Source organism: Monodon monoceros, unplaced genomic scaffold (genome assembly GCF_005190385.1).
Source record: "Monodon monoceros isolate NGI ecotype Baffin Bay Population unplaced genomic scaffold, NGI_Narwhal_1 Super_Scaffold_1, whole genome shotgun sequence".
NCBI classification, from domain to species: Eukaryota; Metazoa; Chordata; class Mammalia; order Artiodactyla; family Monodontidae; genus Monodon; species Monodon monoceros.
In genome coordinates this window covers 21,748,003-21,764,606 of record NW_021703765.1, presented here as the reverse complement: position 1 = coordinate 21,764,606, position 16,604 = coordinate 21,748,003, and the positions used below count along the sequence as shown (strand labels likewise).

General features: G+C 39.3%; 1 protein-coding gene across 1 annotated transcript in view; it reads right to left on the bottom strand.

Moving 5' to 3' along the window:
• Positions 1 to 1,488: 1,488 nt before the first annotated feature.
• Positions 1,489 to 16,604, bottom strand: part of LOC114892607 (phosphatidylinositide phosphatase SAC2-like) — a 45,757-nt gene continuing 30,641 nt past the window's right edge. Inside the window, 5 exon segments of the mRNA XM_029217740.1 lie at positions 1,489 to 2,034; positions 2,036 to 2,345; positions 2,347 to 2,705; positions 2,707 to 3,005; positions 3,403 to 3,569. Coding sequence (XP_029073573.1) covers positions 1,489 to 2,034; positions 2,036 to 2,345; positions 2,347 to 2,705; positions 2,707 to 3,005; positions 3,403 to 3,569 — 1,681 coding nt within the window.

The following is a 16,604-nucleotide window of genomic DNA, read 5'->3' as shown; positions in this document are numbered from 1 at the left end:
GTAGCATGGACATATATACACTACCGAATGTAAAATAGCTAGTGGGAAGCAGCCGCATAGCACAGGGAGATCAGCTCGGTGCTTTGTGACCACCTAGAGGGGTAGGATAGGGAGGGTGGGAGGGAGATGCAAGAGGGAGGGCATATGGGGACATATGTATGCATGTGGCTGATTCACTTTGTTGTACAACAGAATCTAACACAGTACTGTGAAGCAATTATACTCCAATAAAGATCTATTCAAGAAAGAAAAGAATACATTTCTATAATAATGTTTCACTCCAAATAAGGTGAATGCAGAAAGGAAACTAGTAGTTGAAATATTACTGCCTAGTTTCTTTCTGTTTTTTTTCTTTTTAAATTACAATGATATTTTATTTTAAATAGTCACAACATCTGACACTTCAAAAAAAGATACCACTAATAAATAACAAAAGTGGAAATATCAAAGTTACAACAGACAATGTTTAGCTGAGAATCACTTCAACAGAGTAAGACTCGAAAGATATCAGACAAACCAATACTTGTTTGGAATAAGGTGTGCAACTTTCTTACTGTATATAGGCTTACAGACAAGGCCCTGGTTCCACGTGATCAAGGTTACAGTCATAAAACCTAAAGTTTTAGCACAGTTGTGCTTCAGACTAAATTTTCAACAGTTGTGCTTGTCTACACAGGATGTCATGGACTGCCCCCTGCAAAAAATTACAACTTGAAAGACTTCTTTCAAGCATTACCAGTATCCAATATGTATACATTCTTAACATTTATGAAAAGAGAGCAAAATTAATAGGTGCTGGTATTCACATCTGACATCTCAGGTTTTATGACTGACAAGTCTAAATGCCCCTAGACTTTGAGGTGTACAAGGTATCAGTATTTTAAATTTAAGTAGAATGTGGGGAAAATTAGGATTAAATGGGCATTCATTTCTTGACTGTAGCGCCATTAGCCCTCAATTAGCTCTTTATAGGGAATGGTTAAGCCATCAAAAACTAAACCAATAGTTTTTATATTAAAATGCTTTTCCATACTAGTAACACTTTGAAGTCACTAAAAACTAAGTATTTACCTTGAAATGAACTGACAAACAGAACAAAAACAAATTATGAAAAATGCTAATCACCTAAATGGATCCACGTCCACCCTTTGTGTCTGCTTCATACATTCTACCCACCCACACAACTCCAAAAAAGGTTCAGGTTATTATGTCCCAAAGTAATCTATTCCTGAATTACTTTTAAAGAGACAAACTGCTCTGTAGTGTATAAGCTACTCAGGTCTACACATTCTAGAATGATGCACTTCCATTGTCCTAGCTCTCAAATTTGGAAATCTCCTCAGGTTCAGCCTCCTTTTAAAGCCTTTCTAAATAAACAGAATTTGTGATCCCTAGAGTCAAAGACAGTACAGGTTACATGACACCTCCTTTTTTTTTTGGATTAAATAAAAGCCACAGGATTCTGAGTGGCTAAAAACTAAATCTGAATTATGTGTGTCTGCATTGAGTAAACATGTTTTTAAGTTCATTCTGCTGGACTTCATTAACTACTTCAGGTTCTGCAGGGCTCTTCTGAACCCTTGCCATGGCAAAGCTTATCCCCTGGGTTAATCCAGCTTGGGTAATAGTAGCAACCTGGACCATGGAACTTCGAATCTTTGCAAAGGGAGAGACTGCTCTGCTGCTACAGCTCTCTAAAGGAGAAGGAGTTACATGAAGCCCTCTCTCAAGTTCAAGTGTGCCAGATTCGGAGCCGGGGGTCTTTTGAGATACAACTGAATGCACTGGTTCAACTGACAAAAGCTGTGGGCCTGTTGCAGAAAAAGACACATCTAATTGAGACGGTAGAGAAGGTATCTGTTCCATTGATTCAAATTGAGTGTCTTCGTTAGAAACTTGATTGGTCATGTGATTTCCTCCCTCACTAGCCTGAGAAACAGACCTGGTTTCTGACAGCTGGCTCATTTTGTTTTGTGCATCTTGGACAAATCTGTGGCAATAAATATCCATGGGCTTGGCAAAGCCAGTCAGTGTTGTTTATGTTGTCAGCCGAAGGACTTTTCTTCAGAGAAGACTCATAGCCTTTTCCAGGCCCACTTTCATGAGCAATAATAACCTCTGAAGGAACATGAATGCTAATATCAGTGTCGCTCATAGACTGGGATCGACTGCCTAATCGAGGTATTGAAGCAATACTACCACAGCTAGGAAGCACATAGTCTACTGGCCCTGCATTCTCTAGAGAGTTAGCTAGCTGCCTGTCTTCATCAGACTTGGAATTCATCAGAGTAAGGAATTCGTCAGAGTGGTATGAGTCATTATCTGAAGACATTTCCCCATCTGACTGCCTGGGCTTTCTTATCCATCATACTAGTGTTTTCCATGATTTCAAGACTCCCAAAGATTTACTTTAAGTTTGGTTTTAGAGAGTTAACTTTCATTTCAGGTTTTGTAAAGTTCCCTAGCTTTCGTAGATTGCCAATATTTATATTGGATTTGGTCTGTTTCACTTTTTGATTTAGAGATGAAAATTTGCTCATTAAATTTATTTTCCCCTGGGCCAAAGAGCCTTGGTTTTGAGATCTGATGCCAATGATGTTTTCATGAGGTTTACTGCTCCTCCTCTCAAGCTTTCTCTCTGTTATAGGTACATCTGATCCCATGGCTTGCTTGGTGATCTGCAGCATCTCTGCAGTATCTGCAGAAAAGATGTTGAAGGGTATCTTTTCCGTCCTCTACTGGATTGCACACTACAGCTCTCAGGGTGTGGAAATAGCCACTTGCTTCTTTAGATCTGTAGTGCAGTCGCATGCAGGAGAACTTTGCCTTACCAAAAAGAGTGGGTTCAGGACCTATTTCAGTTTTTTCCAGGTCTTCTGGACCTAGTCGTTGATACTGGTTTACTTTGTCAACTTCATCGTCATAATAGGCTACGTAGTGGGCAGAGGTAGAAAGCAGCAACAGCATGTCCACACCTCTGTGAGTAGCATCAATGAAGGTGCACTCTTAAAACTGTTGCTTGAGCCAAGCCATAAAAATTACCTCAGGACACGTATTTTAATGTGAAGTAAATTCTAAATCTACTAATTAGTGTTACTTTATCCTAGCTTCTATTTTGACACTAATATTTGCATGGGTCAAACATGATCTCAGTCAAAAGCATTTTGTCCAGAACGAAAAGCACTTGGCACGTAACAGGCAGTCGAGAAAAATGTCAGCCCTCCACCCCGCCCCGCATTTTTACCAAAGTATAAGCTGCAGTAAATAGTTAATTTCCCTCCCCGCCACCGTCCACCCCACTTAAACAGAAAAAATCCCCAAAAACAAAAAACCCACACTTTTGTTTTTTAAAACACGGACAAGAAAAAAAAGAAAACCTCTTTCAGGGCTTCCCGGCCACGCCTGCAGCTTGGAAGCAAGGGCTGCGCTCCTCGTTTTTCTCTTCCCGCCAGTCAGGCATCCCCTCCTTCCACGCGATGAACACGAACACCGCCAACACCGCACGCAGCCTCGCCCCCGCGACAATGGTCGCGTAAAAGCCACCGTCATCAGGGGACATTAACAGGAGGCTTTGGAAAAGCAGTAATTTACAGGACAAATACAACCTCACAGGAACTTTAACCATAAGTCCTACAACAGGGAGAAAAATCTTGAAAGTCTTCGCCAGGCTGCCTGCCTTCGGGCTGGGGCTCGGCAGCGTTGCCCGTGGTGTTCGCCGGCCGCTGGGTGGTCGGAGGAGGCCGGTGGGAGCGTGGCCTCGCGTCAGTCCGTCCGTCCGTCCGTCCGTCAGTACACCAGGCGAAGCTCAGTCAGAGGCGCCTGCAACAGAGCTGACGCCTAAAGCGACTGCGGAGACTGGGGGCAACTGCCTCTCTCTCTCTTTTTTTTTTAATTGAAGTATAGTTGATTTACAACGTTGTGTTTCAGGTGTACAACGTAGTGATTTAGTTACACACACACACAAATATATGCACACACACACATATATATATATATATTCTTTTTCAGATTCTTTTCCATTGTAGGTTATTAAAAGATATTGAATATAGTTCTCTGTGCTATGTATTTATTTTATTTATTTTATACATACATTTAGTTCATTTATTTTATTTGTGGTGGTGTGTATCCGTTAATCCCAAACTCCTAATTTATCTCTCCCCCATTTCCCTGTTGGTAACCACAAATTTGTTTTCTGTGTCTGTGAGTCTGTTTCTGTTTTGTAAGTAAGTTCACTTGTATCATTTTGTTTAGATTCCACATATAAGCAATTTCATATGAAATTTGTCTTTTTCTGTCTGACTTACTTCACTTAGTATTTTCATCTCTAGGTCCATCCGTGTTGCTGGAAATGGCATTATTTCATTCTTTTTTATGGCTGAGTAATATTCCATTGTATATATGTACCACATCTTTTTATCCATTTATCTGTCGATGGACATTTAGGTTGTTTCCATGTCTTGGCTATTGTAAATAGTGCTGCTATATACATTAGGGTGCATGTATCTTTTTGATTTAGAGGGGGTAGGGTTGCTGGATCGTATGGTAACTCTATTTTTAGTTCTTTTAAGGAACCTCCATACTGTTCTCCATAGTGGCTCGTGCCTAGCCTCTTTTAATAAAAATTAGCTGATATTTTTGAGCCCTTAGTATGTGTTAGTCACTGTTCTGAGAGTTTAACATGCAATCTCACTTCATCTTCACAAGGGCTTTTTGAGGAAGGTATAGTCTTAAGCTCCATTTTATAGATGGAAAACTAAGGAGTACAGATGTTATTTGCCCAGAGCCCCACATTTAGGGAGTGATGGGCTGGGGTTCAATCCAGGCAGTCAGCCAACAGAAACTATACTATTAACTAGAGATTTCTGGGAGTCCCTGAATGTAGGCATATGGGTAGTTCTGTACACCATGATGTGACTTGATGGGCTGAGTGAAGGCCACCTGCCCATAACTTTCTCCCTGTGCAAGTGTCGTGATGGTTCAAATCCACCATATTGGTTTCCTAGGGCTCCCATAACAAATTACCACAATCTTGGTAGCTTAAAACACATTTGTTCTTTCCTAGTTCTGGAGGATAGAATTTGGAAATCAGATGTCATTCGGGGCATACTTCCTCTGGAGGCTCCAGGGGACTGTCTTGTCTTTTCTACCTTCTGACGGCCTTTGGTGTTCTGTGAGTCACAACAGCGTCACTCAGTCTCTGCCTCCATCTTCATGTGACCTTCCTCTCTGTCTTCTTCTCTTCCTCTAAGGCACCAGTCACTGGATTCAGGGCCCACCCTAAATCTAGGATGGTTTTGTCTCAAAATCCTTAACTATTTACATCTGCAAAGACCTTATTTCCAAATAAGGTCACAGGACATTACACGCACCACTTAAGATATATTCTTTTAGATTTAGAATCACTCTGTCCAGAGTCCAATTTTAACAATCAAAAAGTAGGAAAGACTTTTTGTGAATGGATGCGTTTTGGGGTCATTTATTCCGGGGGTACAGCAAACCAGGAGTCTTGAAAGAAGACAGGAAGTGAAGATGAGACACACAAAAGGGCAGATGAGAGGGAAGGAATTGAACACAAGTTTCAGTTTATTTTGTAGTTTGGATAAAGGTTTTGCTGAGAGTATATTCTCCTGAGTGGCCTTCATAGAAGGGGATAGAAGACGCAGTCAACCACCCAGTGAAAACCTCCGTCTACCAGTTTTCTAACATGAGCTCTAAGTTGCACTGGGGCCTGCATAATTTTTTGAAACTATGTTCAGAAGTACAGACTGTAAATCTCACTTGCCGGAACAAAAACAATTTCTAATTGCATAGAAAGCAAATTGCCACCAGCAAGGCGAGTCCACTGCCCCCTCATTTTATGGAACATGTAAATTGTCTCTCTTACTCTTAAACCTCCAAAACGTCACTTTGCATCTGGCTCTCTCCATGAATATTTTTTGGAGCATTTTAGGAAAAGCACTGCTCAATGACTAAGAAAGGATTGTACTGAAAATGAGACCAAAACCATATCCCACTGAGATCTCAGTGACTGAAGGCCAGCCTTTTACGTCTCATTGCCTCGGTCTCTCCATGAGCCAGTTTACCTCCCAGGGATCCTGTGAGTATTACAGATACACATTTAGACAAAAGCAGGCAACCTCAATGCCAAGAACATGTAGGGAGCTCTGTGTAGTTGTGTGACTAACTGCATATATGTGCCACGGTGGGAGGTGTTACCATCTTTCTAAACAGGCAGGGGTTTGTACACGTCTAAGAAGCAGGTCTTGTGTAGCAAGATATCGCCAGTGCCCTCATCCTTATACTGTACAAGAAGAGGCTCCAGAGCTAGCACTTAAACGTGTTAAACTGGAAAGAGTACTGTACTGAGTTTGCAAGTGTTAAGAGCGTCTGGATTTTAAACTGATGAAGATGATGCCGAGTTAAATGACTTGCCCAAGGTCAATGATTGCATTATGCCATTTAGATTAAAATGGAAAGGCTTGTATTATAATGTTCATTCATCCAGCATTCATTCCATTATTCTACCTTCAAAATAAATCCTAAATCCAATCACTTCCTACCATCTGTACCACTACTGGCCTTTTCCAAAACATCATTCTTCTTGCCAGAGTTTTTGCAATAGCCTTTAGCAGTTCACACTCTTCCTATCCTTGTTCATCCCCCAGCCTCTAATCTGCATAGAAATCTGAGTTATCCCTTTAAGCTGTTAGGTTATGTGCTTCTATGCTCAGAACATTCAATGGCTTTTCGCCTTAGTGAGAGCAAAAGCCAAAGTTTATTAAATGATCTGCAGTGCCTTGCACGACCTGATTAGTCTCCTACCTTTCCCTGCTTTGTTCACTTCAGTCCAACCATACTCACTTCTTTTCTATTCTTTGAAAATGCCCCAAATGCCCTTATTTCAGAACCTATAATGTCTTTTTTTTAAAGGCAGCCTCAAGTCTTGCTCCATCGTCTCCTAAAAGTCTCGGGTCTTCCCTCACAGCACTTTATAAAGTAGCACCTCTCATACCCTTAATCTTCACCTACACTTACCCTAAATCATTGCTATCTATAGCATTTATCACTTCAGAATATAATATATATTGATTTACTTTTCATTGCCTGTATCTCTCTTAAAAATGTGAGCTTCATGAGATAGAGTCTAGGACTGTTTTTCCACCTCTGTATCCCCAGTGCCTAGAAAGGTGCTTACCATGTAGTGGAAATTTAATAACCCATTAGGCAATTGAATGACCCCCATTTCCTTGGACCTAATGGGAAATGACAGTACTGCCTTTGCTTTACTTTCCTTAGGGTTCTCTCTGGGTGTATGTGTGGGGTCATATAAAGTCCTAGAAATGAAAGAGCTTCATAAACTGTTAAAGTGCTATACACAAATATGAGATGTTATTATTTCTAGGCTATGGTCTCAGGTGATTCTAGAGCAGAACTTCGCCTTGAATTCAAGAGAGTGGGGTGGCATTCCCCTGGATAACTTTGGGATGCACTGTGAATTATAAGCTAATTTAAAATATTAGAATCTGTGGATTTGTAAAGAATATGAAAGTTAAAATAAGCCTAAATTTAAATTTGATATTTAAATTTGTTTCAGCCCATCCCTGACATCTAGCCTCTGCTTGAATGCTGCAAGTGGCTGGGGGTTACTCCGCTCTTCTTTAAGGCAGTCCTTTCTGGTGATGGATATTGCAGTTGCCAGAACATTCTTATCTGTGGTAAGTTGGTATCTGCTCATCTGTGACATCCACACAGTAGTTCCCTTCCCCCCAGTCCCTGCTGCTGAATCCATGTGGAAATCTTCTAGTCTGACCCTCCAAGGTTTCTCTCTCAGCCATCTGTGTCAGTTCAACTTAGGACATACCTCTTCCCCCACTAGAAATCTGAGGACTGCTGCTTTCTGAATACACTAGACCATTCTGACAAGAACGGCAATGATCATTGAAGCTACAGTTCAGGAAAAACGTGTGCCAGCTGCCTCCCACCAGGGCTCCTTGTGCTACTTTACTGCTTCCATGACAGGGACATACCAACTATCAGACATTCCCTCCGGGTCCCCATTTCGTCTGTCCTCAATTGCTCCCAGTTGTAACCACTTATTTTCTTGCTTACTTCTTTGCCCCGATGCTCTCCCAACCCTCCTCTCACTCTCTGCAGGGGGAGAAATTGTTCATCTCCTACCAAAGTGGCCTGATTCCCCCACTGATTTTCCTAGCTCTGAGAGTAACTGGCTCTGTGACCTTGAGCAAATCATGTCTTCTTTCTGTAACTGGCTATTCTCTCAGGTCTTCCCCAGATCTGCAATGTTAAATTTAAAATTCCGAGTGAATCCTTGTTCTAAAAATTAGAATGAAAAAATGCTTAGACTCAAACCTGGTTAAGAATTTAATTGAATCAATATTTGAGCACGCATCAGGGGCCATATGTGTATAGTTCTAGACACTAATGTGGGTACAGAACAATCCTGACCTGCTTTCAAACCAATTAGTGTGCCTAGAGAAATAGATCAGATGTGTGAAACAAGAACCATTAATTTTGGAATTAAATTCTACTTGGATAAATCAAAAAGGAAAAAGTGATAGAAAACTGTTGGCTGTCTGTCTTGGAAATTTGAATTTCATATTGATTCATTATGGCAAGGCTTACTGGTGAAAGGCACAGAATTTAGAATCAGAGTGCCTGGTTCTAAAACTTATTCCCCTTTTCACTAGATAAGTGGAAAAGGGCCACATTATTTGATTTCTCTATTGCTCAGTTTCTTTATCTGTAGATAGGTATAAGATTACTTTGTAGATTTGTTCTGAGGATACATGCAGTAATGTATACAGAGTCCTGGGCAAAAGCCTGCACATAGTGTGTGTTCATTGAGTGGTTGCTTTTTCTATTCTTGTTGGTGTCCTTAATCCCTTTATTTCTTAGAGTCTTGTTGTTTTTCCTGTGTTGTTTTTCTTGTGTTGTTTTTCCTTTGATATCTGTTCTCCTCCTTTACTAGTGTTTCTCGTGTTTCATACAATCCTTACGATCTCAGTGCTTGAAGTTCTAAGATACTTTCAGAGTATGAAAAAACTCAGCACATAATTTTCAACTTTGGAAGACTTGTGGTAAAGTTGGTGGAGTCATAAGCTTGGGGATGGAGGTGTAAGTCCTAGGATATGATTGTAGCTTAGGGTGATTTAAATTATATAAGTAGAAAAAAATCAGGTCCCTATAAAAGATATGTTATTATTTCTTTTTTCTTTGAATTAGTTTGTATTAAACAAGAACAGCAGGAACTTTTTTATATTTCAGGCAGAAGAATTGTGTTGGCTAAATATGGTCACGACTCTTTTGTGAGTGATCAGAGATTTTTCTCCTTTTATGATTGAAGACATATTACCAAAGAATATAAGGAGAATACCTTAATGCTAGATGCATGTTATTCAAGGTCCTGAGTATGGCATCAGAGTACTTTTGTTGAGGAAAGGAAAGGGTAACCATAACGTTCAAATTTAGGCACACATAATGGTCTTCTAGTCAATGGTGTTTACAGTAGAAATGAAATATTCTGTTTCTGGATGTTGGTCTTTCTTGCTTGAAGATTATACTGCTTTTACCCAGTTTCTAGCCTCTCTTTGTCTCTGGGTGAGGAGAAAGGTCTCATTGTTTAGTCAGTCTCCCTCCCTTACGCATCCACAATTGCATTAGGTGGTTGGATTGACAACGGCGCAAAACCTCCCTACAATAAGAATTCTACACTTCCACTCGTGTTTGGAGGCAGGGATCTCTTCCATGTACCCCTAAGCCCCTACTGATAATGATAATTATCAGTACTGCCGGCAAGATGTAGTTTTCAGCACCAAGGAGAGATCCTACAAAGTGAGTTATAATGAAAAAAAGCATTATTCTTATCTTGGGCAGTGTAGGTCTATACTATTGGAATCTACTTCCTGGGTCTATGTTGTTCTCACTTGTTTATTCACCAAAAATATTTCCTAAGTGCTTACTAAGTGCCAGGAATAATGCTAAACCCTAGGGATATGATGGTTAACATGGCATGTGCCATCTTGTCCCATGATGCTCTAGACCTCAAAGGACAAGCACTCTCAAACTAGCCTATAATCTTTTAGGGTCAGGTGGCAAACAGTCCCTTAAAAGTGGAGTCATTTCAATACTTAACAGCTACTTACTTGAAGTCTCACAGAAAGGATTTTTATATCTTTTGGCTACTTATCAGTATAACCATTAAGTCTCTTTTATGGTCAAAAAGCTATGATGATGAATATGAAGAAAAGTGAAGTAATAAAAACCCAAGCAGAGGCTACTGTACAGTGTCACTTCCACTATATTCTGTTGGCTTATGCAGCTCTCAGCTCTGCTCAGAAACAAGAGGAGGGGACAAAGGCTTTACATATTGATGATGTGATCTTGAGTGGAATGATCACACTATAGAACAGCATGTGGCATGGGGTATGCTGTGGCCATATTTTGAAGATATGTACTCTTCTAGTTCATTTTATCTTTCTGTAATTAGTCCTAATATATTTAATTTTACATATGGTAAAACTGAGTCTGAGGCTACTTAAGTATTTAACTTTCACATATGGAACTTCTCAGGGAAAAGTAAAAAAAATCCTGTATCTATCACAGATTTTCTTATGATACACAGAGATTCTGTTTTGGTCACTAATGCTAATTATATTGGGATCCAAAGACTCAGTAAATATTTGTTAAGTGACAGAATGAACAAAGGATTGAATGAATATAGATTGAGGTGCCTGAGTCTTCCTGGGTGTTGTAGACATATATAAAATATGGTTTTGATATTTAATGACAACATTCTAAATTTTATGGTTTGATTGTGTATTGATGAAAATCATATGAGCAATAAGGTCAGGATTAGTTGGTTACTAGACCTATCTTGTATCACCTTGGGAAAGGCAACTGTTAAATATTCAGGAATTTTGCCTTCTGGTGATTAAACAGTTGGTAAGGGAAAGTATGTGCACCACAAAATTGACAAATACTATCTATAAATATAAGCTTACTTTTTGTTTTCTTTTGAGTGGTACTAGTTTACCAGAATACCACTGGACCATGGTGCTTAAGAGTCTTTGCCTCATTGGGGTGACATGATTCCCACTCTATAGAAGTATAGACAGTGTAGTATAAATATACATGGTAAAGTATAACTGTATATATAGAAAATTACAAGTGTTGCTGTCATAAATTGGCATTTAAGGTGTTTGAAGACCTTATTCTTTAGATCAATGATGTGCTTCGTTTTAAACAAGTTAGTTACAATTGTGGTGAAGTTGGAAAAATATACAGTAAAGCAATAGTTATGTCCTGAAAACTCTCAGGAAGGATTGAATGTCCCTAAGAGGGGAAGAGAGGGATGTCAACTGAAGATGGTGTTGACATTTTGTGAATTCATCTAGAAATCTTGAAAGAAGATGAAGTGTCTCAGTATTCTATCTGCATTAGATCAAATACACATCTCTCAAGCTAGCTGTAGAGTCGTCATTCTTGGGGACAGGCCAATACCAAGCAAAGATGAGCAATATTTTGTTCAGGGTCTCAGGATACATCAAAATATCTTCTAGATATGCAATTATGTAGTAGTCTAAAAGGTCAAAGAATGCATTATTCATGAAATGCTGAAATACCTATATTGTATTATTGAAACTGAACATATTGTGATATATCTAAGGGGGGTATACTGTATACAAATCCCTGTCATCCTCTAAGTTCCCTCCATTTTCTGAAACAGATTATACATTTTAAAGGAATCTATTTAGGTATAAATTATAGCTATTAAAATTTTTTTAATAAGTTGTGTATTAGGCTATGTTGAATAGACTGAACATCCAGAAGTTGTTAGAAAAGATGAAGTTCTGCACTATTTTAACAAATAAATTTAGATCTCTGTAAGGAGATCAAGTCCACATATAACATTTTTGCCTATGAGGTCTCAGTATGCCCTGGTCTAGACTCGTAGCAGTAAATACATATCTTTCTATAGGTTACACATTTGGAGTACAATGTCAGTAGTGTGTGGTGTGCAGAATGTGGGTGGTAGGTTTCCTAGCCTATGGCGTAGAACATAATCTTGAAGACATGATACTTCTTGGGAAGGATTAGTGCAGTTTTCATAATTGTTACCTTGTGTACCCCACTAGAGTAGTTTTAACAATTGTTAACATCAATAATTAACATTTTGTTTTTCTCTCTCTCTTCTCCTCCATTTCCTCCATCTCTCCCTCTTCCCCACCCACGTACCATTTATTCTTTTGATGAATCATTTAAAAATATATTACAGACATTATGGTACTTTATCCCTAAATATGTCTGATACATGTCCTAAATATAGGGACATTACCCCAACTAGTTACATTACCATTATCGTACCTTAAGGAAATTAACAATAATGTCTCAACACCATCTAACATCCAGTCCATATTCAAATTCTCCGATTGTCCCCTCCCAAAAAAGTTTCAGATTTTTTTTTAGAAAACAAAATCTAATCAAGGCTCATAGTGGTGCCCCTGTTGAATATTACAGTTGAGAAAATAGGCTAAAAAAATTAAGGTCATGCAATCAATCATATGCTGTGAGTTGGATTTAAACTGACTGGCTCCAAGGCCCTTATTCACTTCATGCTGTTGGAGGAGACTCCCAGGGACTATGAGGGAGACAGAGACACAGAGAGAGACAGGCTGACTATACCTCGAGGTCACATCTTATTGGGTTATACTTTTACGTAAGCTTTCGGTGAGAGAAAATTAGGTGGCCGTGATCCTCTATTGGTTCAGACAGAATATAGGCTAGAGGTTTAGCCATGTTGAAAGAAGACAAGAAGAGAGTTTTGTTTTTGTTTCTCTTTTTTAAAAACAGCATGAGTGAGAATACCCAGTTAGCTGAAGTCTTTTGGAGACCTGAAGAAAATGCAAACGTTTGATTTGGGCACTTCAGGACTTTTTCAGTTCTCGCTGCTCCTTCTTAGACCTTAAATGGCCAGTGTAAGTCATTGCTGTGTAATCCTGAAGAAGGAATGTCAGTGTTTTCTATCTGGGGGGGCCCCTGTTTGTGTCTGACTCACCAGTGAGGTCCCACTGGATAATTTGGAGCTTTCACCAGCTTTGTGATGATGAATTTTTCTAATACTACAGAGTCCTGGTTGTTGATGTTTCTTTCTCCATAATTTGGGAGCCCTTAGTAGTACTTTGCAAATTTCCAATAATTAAGCTACTTTTCAGAGTTCTCTCATCTCTTAGGATACTTCTATTGTGCTTCTTTTGTTTAAATAAGTGATATGTGATCTTCTCAGTGATGTAGACTTGGCCCATCATTTGTGCCGAGGCAGTTACTTGGTTATATACAACAAGTTAAGGTGCCTTAGGGTCTGAGATCCATTTTAGAGCAGCTTAAACTCCCTTGGTGAAGCCATACTTCTGTCTACAGCTTTTCAAAGCACGTGAGTTAGTTTCTTGTGGAATTAAGCCTGCTACCAAGTCCCAAAGTCATGTTGTCTCAATATTCATCTCACAGTATATAACCTCAAACTTTCTCTAAAAGATAATCTTCATTCCTGAAACTGTCCATGAGGAATTATGGTGTTTCACAAATATTTTTACTTAAAGAATGTGAAGTTGTTAACAAGGACTACGTAAGAGACAATGCCTCCAGCACAGGTCTGTGCTATGTAACATTCTGATTTCTAAGCCCTAGCACCTCCCCTATGATTGGATGAAGACTCAGAAATCCCTTGTCCTGGAGAGATATTTGGGGCTAACAGAACTTTGGGTCCTGTTTCTCCTTTGTGAAGTGAGAATTTACTCTCTTCATCGTGATGGTGACACTGGTAGTCTGCTATACTTAATATCAGAGACACAAGCGAGAGAAATTTTTATTAGTAGTTCTCTTGCAGAGATGAATAGTATTTCCCTTAGGCCTGCTTCAACTAATACGTCAACCTCCCGAGATAATGCAGAAGTAAAATCATGTCATAATTCCTAAATAACAGGTATCTAATTTAGCATCTTCTTATACTAGATGCAGAAATATTAGGCTTTCTATTAGTTGGTATTATGGAGCTCCATGATAATGTTGACCCCTCTGAGGGCATATATGTCCCTAACTATTTGACAGTTGCATTGGTTTGTGTTGAAAAGAGGTGTCAGTACTCAGATAACTGCAGTGACGAAGGAGTTAACAGAACCAGAAGCCAACAAAGTGAGATGCTGGCAGCAGATGGTGTTGTCAAATAGAGGTATAATTGCATTTTTTAAAATCCCTTCAAAATAGTCTCTCAAGCCTACTTAGATGACATTTAGCAGGCTCTGGAAATCACTTAAATGGGTACAGAAATAAAAGAATTACAGAGGAAAATGTCACCATCTGAATTTGTCTTGAGTCTTATTGAGTCAAGACATCTGAGGCTCTTGTTAATACTTTGGAACTATTTACAGCCCATTCAATAGAATGTGTCATTGTTGCATTAAGTTTAGCTCATTTTGTGGGGAAGGTCTTTTGTGGCAGTCTAGAGAATGTAATGGATTTAGTGCACTAAAATATGAAGTCTATGGGAAAAGAAGTATAAATTATCTTAAACTCAAATACAGAAAAATCTCACTGGAGCTTTTAGAGAAAGGTAATTAATGCAATTGAAAACTACAGGAAAAATAGCCTCCTTTTGTTTTTTCATTTTATAGTTTGTCACTCTTATTGAATATGACACAGCAAGAATGAAATGTAAAGTGCTTTTATAGCATTTAGAAATATTGGCAATATTGATAAGGAATATAAGATTTTTTTGATTGGGTGAGGGTATAGTATATATGAAAGACCTGAGAAGTATACTCACAAAAATTTAGAGCTAGGACATGTGCAATTATTAAATTTGACTTTTTTATTTTACAGGTAAGGAAAGTAAAGCCCAAACATGAGCCTGAGCTAAAACTCTTATCTGGCTTCAAGGATATAAACCCTTTGCAATTATTCAAAGTTTAAAAGATTTTACGGGCAAATATATCTATATGAACCAGTTATCTTAGTACAACCATGAGTATAAGCCAACCCCAGCATTTTGCCCTAGCAAAATCCTAGCGGGGGCAGGGGTTGGTACTGATGAGGGCATAGGCTTGGTATCAAGCCCTGACTCTATTCCTTATTAACTTAAATAAAGTTACTTAACTTGTCTGGCCTTGTTTATTTTGGTCAAGTACACAGTTATTACCATGGTCCAAGAGCTGTCTTTCAATGGCAGAACTATGGTAAATGCTGAAGAAGACATGGTTTTACCTCCAAACTCTAGGAACCACCTTTTTGATTCTCCAGTTGTGGCTTGCAACAGTTTATATACAGAATTATAACTTGTCACAGTTTTTTTTTAAAATATCACTGGATCTGTTAGATCAGCAGTCCCTAAACTTTCTGGAACCAGGGACCAGTTTCATGGAAGACAATTTCTCCACAGACAGGGTGGGGAATGATTTCGGGATGACTCAAGTGCATTGCATTTATTGTGCACTTTATTTCTATTATTATTACATTGTAATATATAATGAAATAATTATACAACTCACCATAATGCAGAATCAGTGGGAGCCCTGAGCTTGTTTTCACTAGCCACTCACTGATAGGGTTTTGATATGAGTCGGCAAGCAACTGATTTATTATGGTCCCTGTGCAGCCAGATCTCTCTGCTAATGATAATCTGTATTTGCAGCCGCTCCCCAGCGCTAGCCTCACTGCCTCAGCTCCATCTCAGATCATCAGGCACTAGATTCTCATAGGGCGTGCGCAACCTAGATCTCTCGCATATGCAGTTCACAGTAGGGTGCGCGCTCTTATGACAATCTACTGCCCCGCTGATCTAACAGGAGGTGGAGCTCAGCGGGTAACGTGAGCCATGAGGAGTGGCTGTAAATACAGGTGAAGCTTTGCTCGCTCGCCTGCCACTCACCTCCTGCTGTGCGGCCTCGTTTCTAACAGGCCATGGACCAGTGCATATCCGTGACCCAGGGGTTGGGGACCCCTGTGTTAGATCAGAAGTAGCAAAGATACTTACATTAGAGACTGAACAAACTGAAGAACTTTTTGTTGTTTTATGACATTGGTTCCCAAACTCTGATCCCTGGACCAGCAGTGTCAATATCACATGAAAACTTTCAGACATGCACATTTTTGAGCCACACTCCAGACCTACTGAAACAGAAACCCTATGAGTAGGGAGCATCAGAAAATTTTAAACCAGAAATCTGTTTAAGCAAACTCTCCAGGTGATTCTGATGTGCGCTAAAGTTTGAAAATCACTGTTCCAGAGCACAAAGTTGTCAACTTTTTTATCATCTGGTACATGGGTCAGAAAAACATGTCCAGATGTGTTAAATTTTGCCATCATAATACAAATAGACATATTACAATTGTAGAGTGGGCAGGGAGTTACTTGTCTTTCTCTTTAGGGTGTATTTCTTGACATCAACCAGATCATTCCCCCAGAGTCTGCTGAAATGTCAGGCCACTGTACTTTTATTGAATCATCTCCTACCTGCTGGCATGTAGGTATTGTACCAAGTCACTTAGGAACTGTTAACTCCAGTTTACTTAGCATGTCTCAGCATGAACTT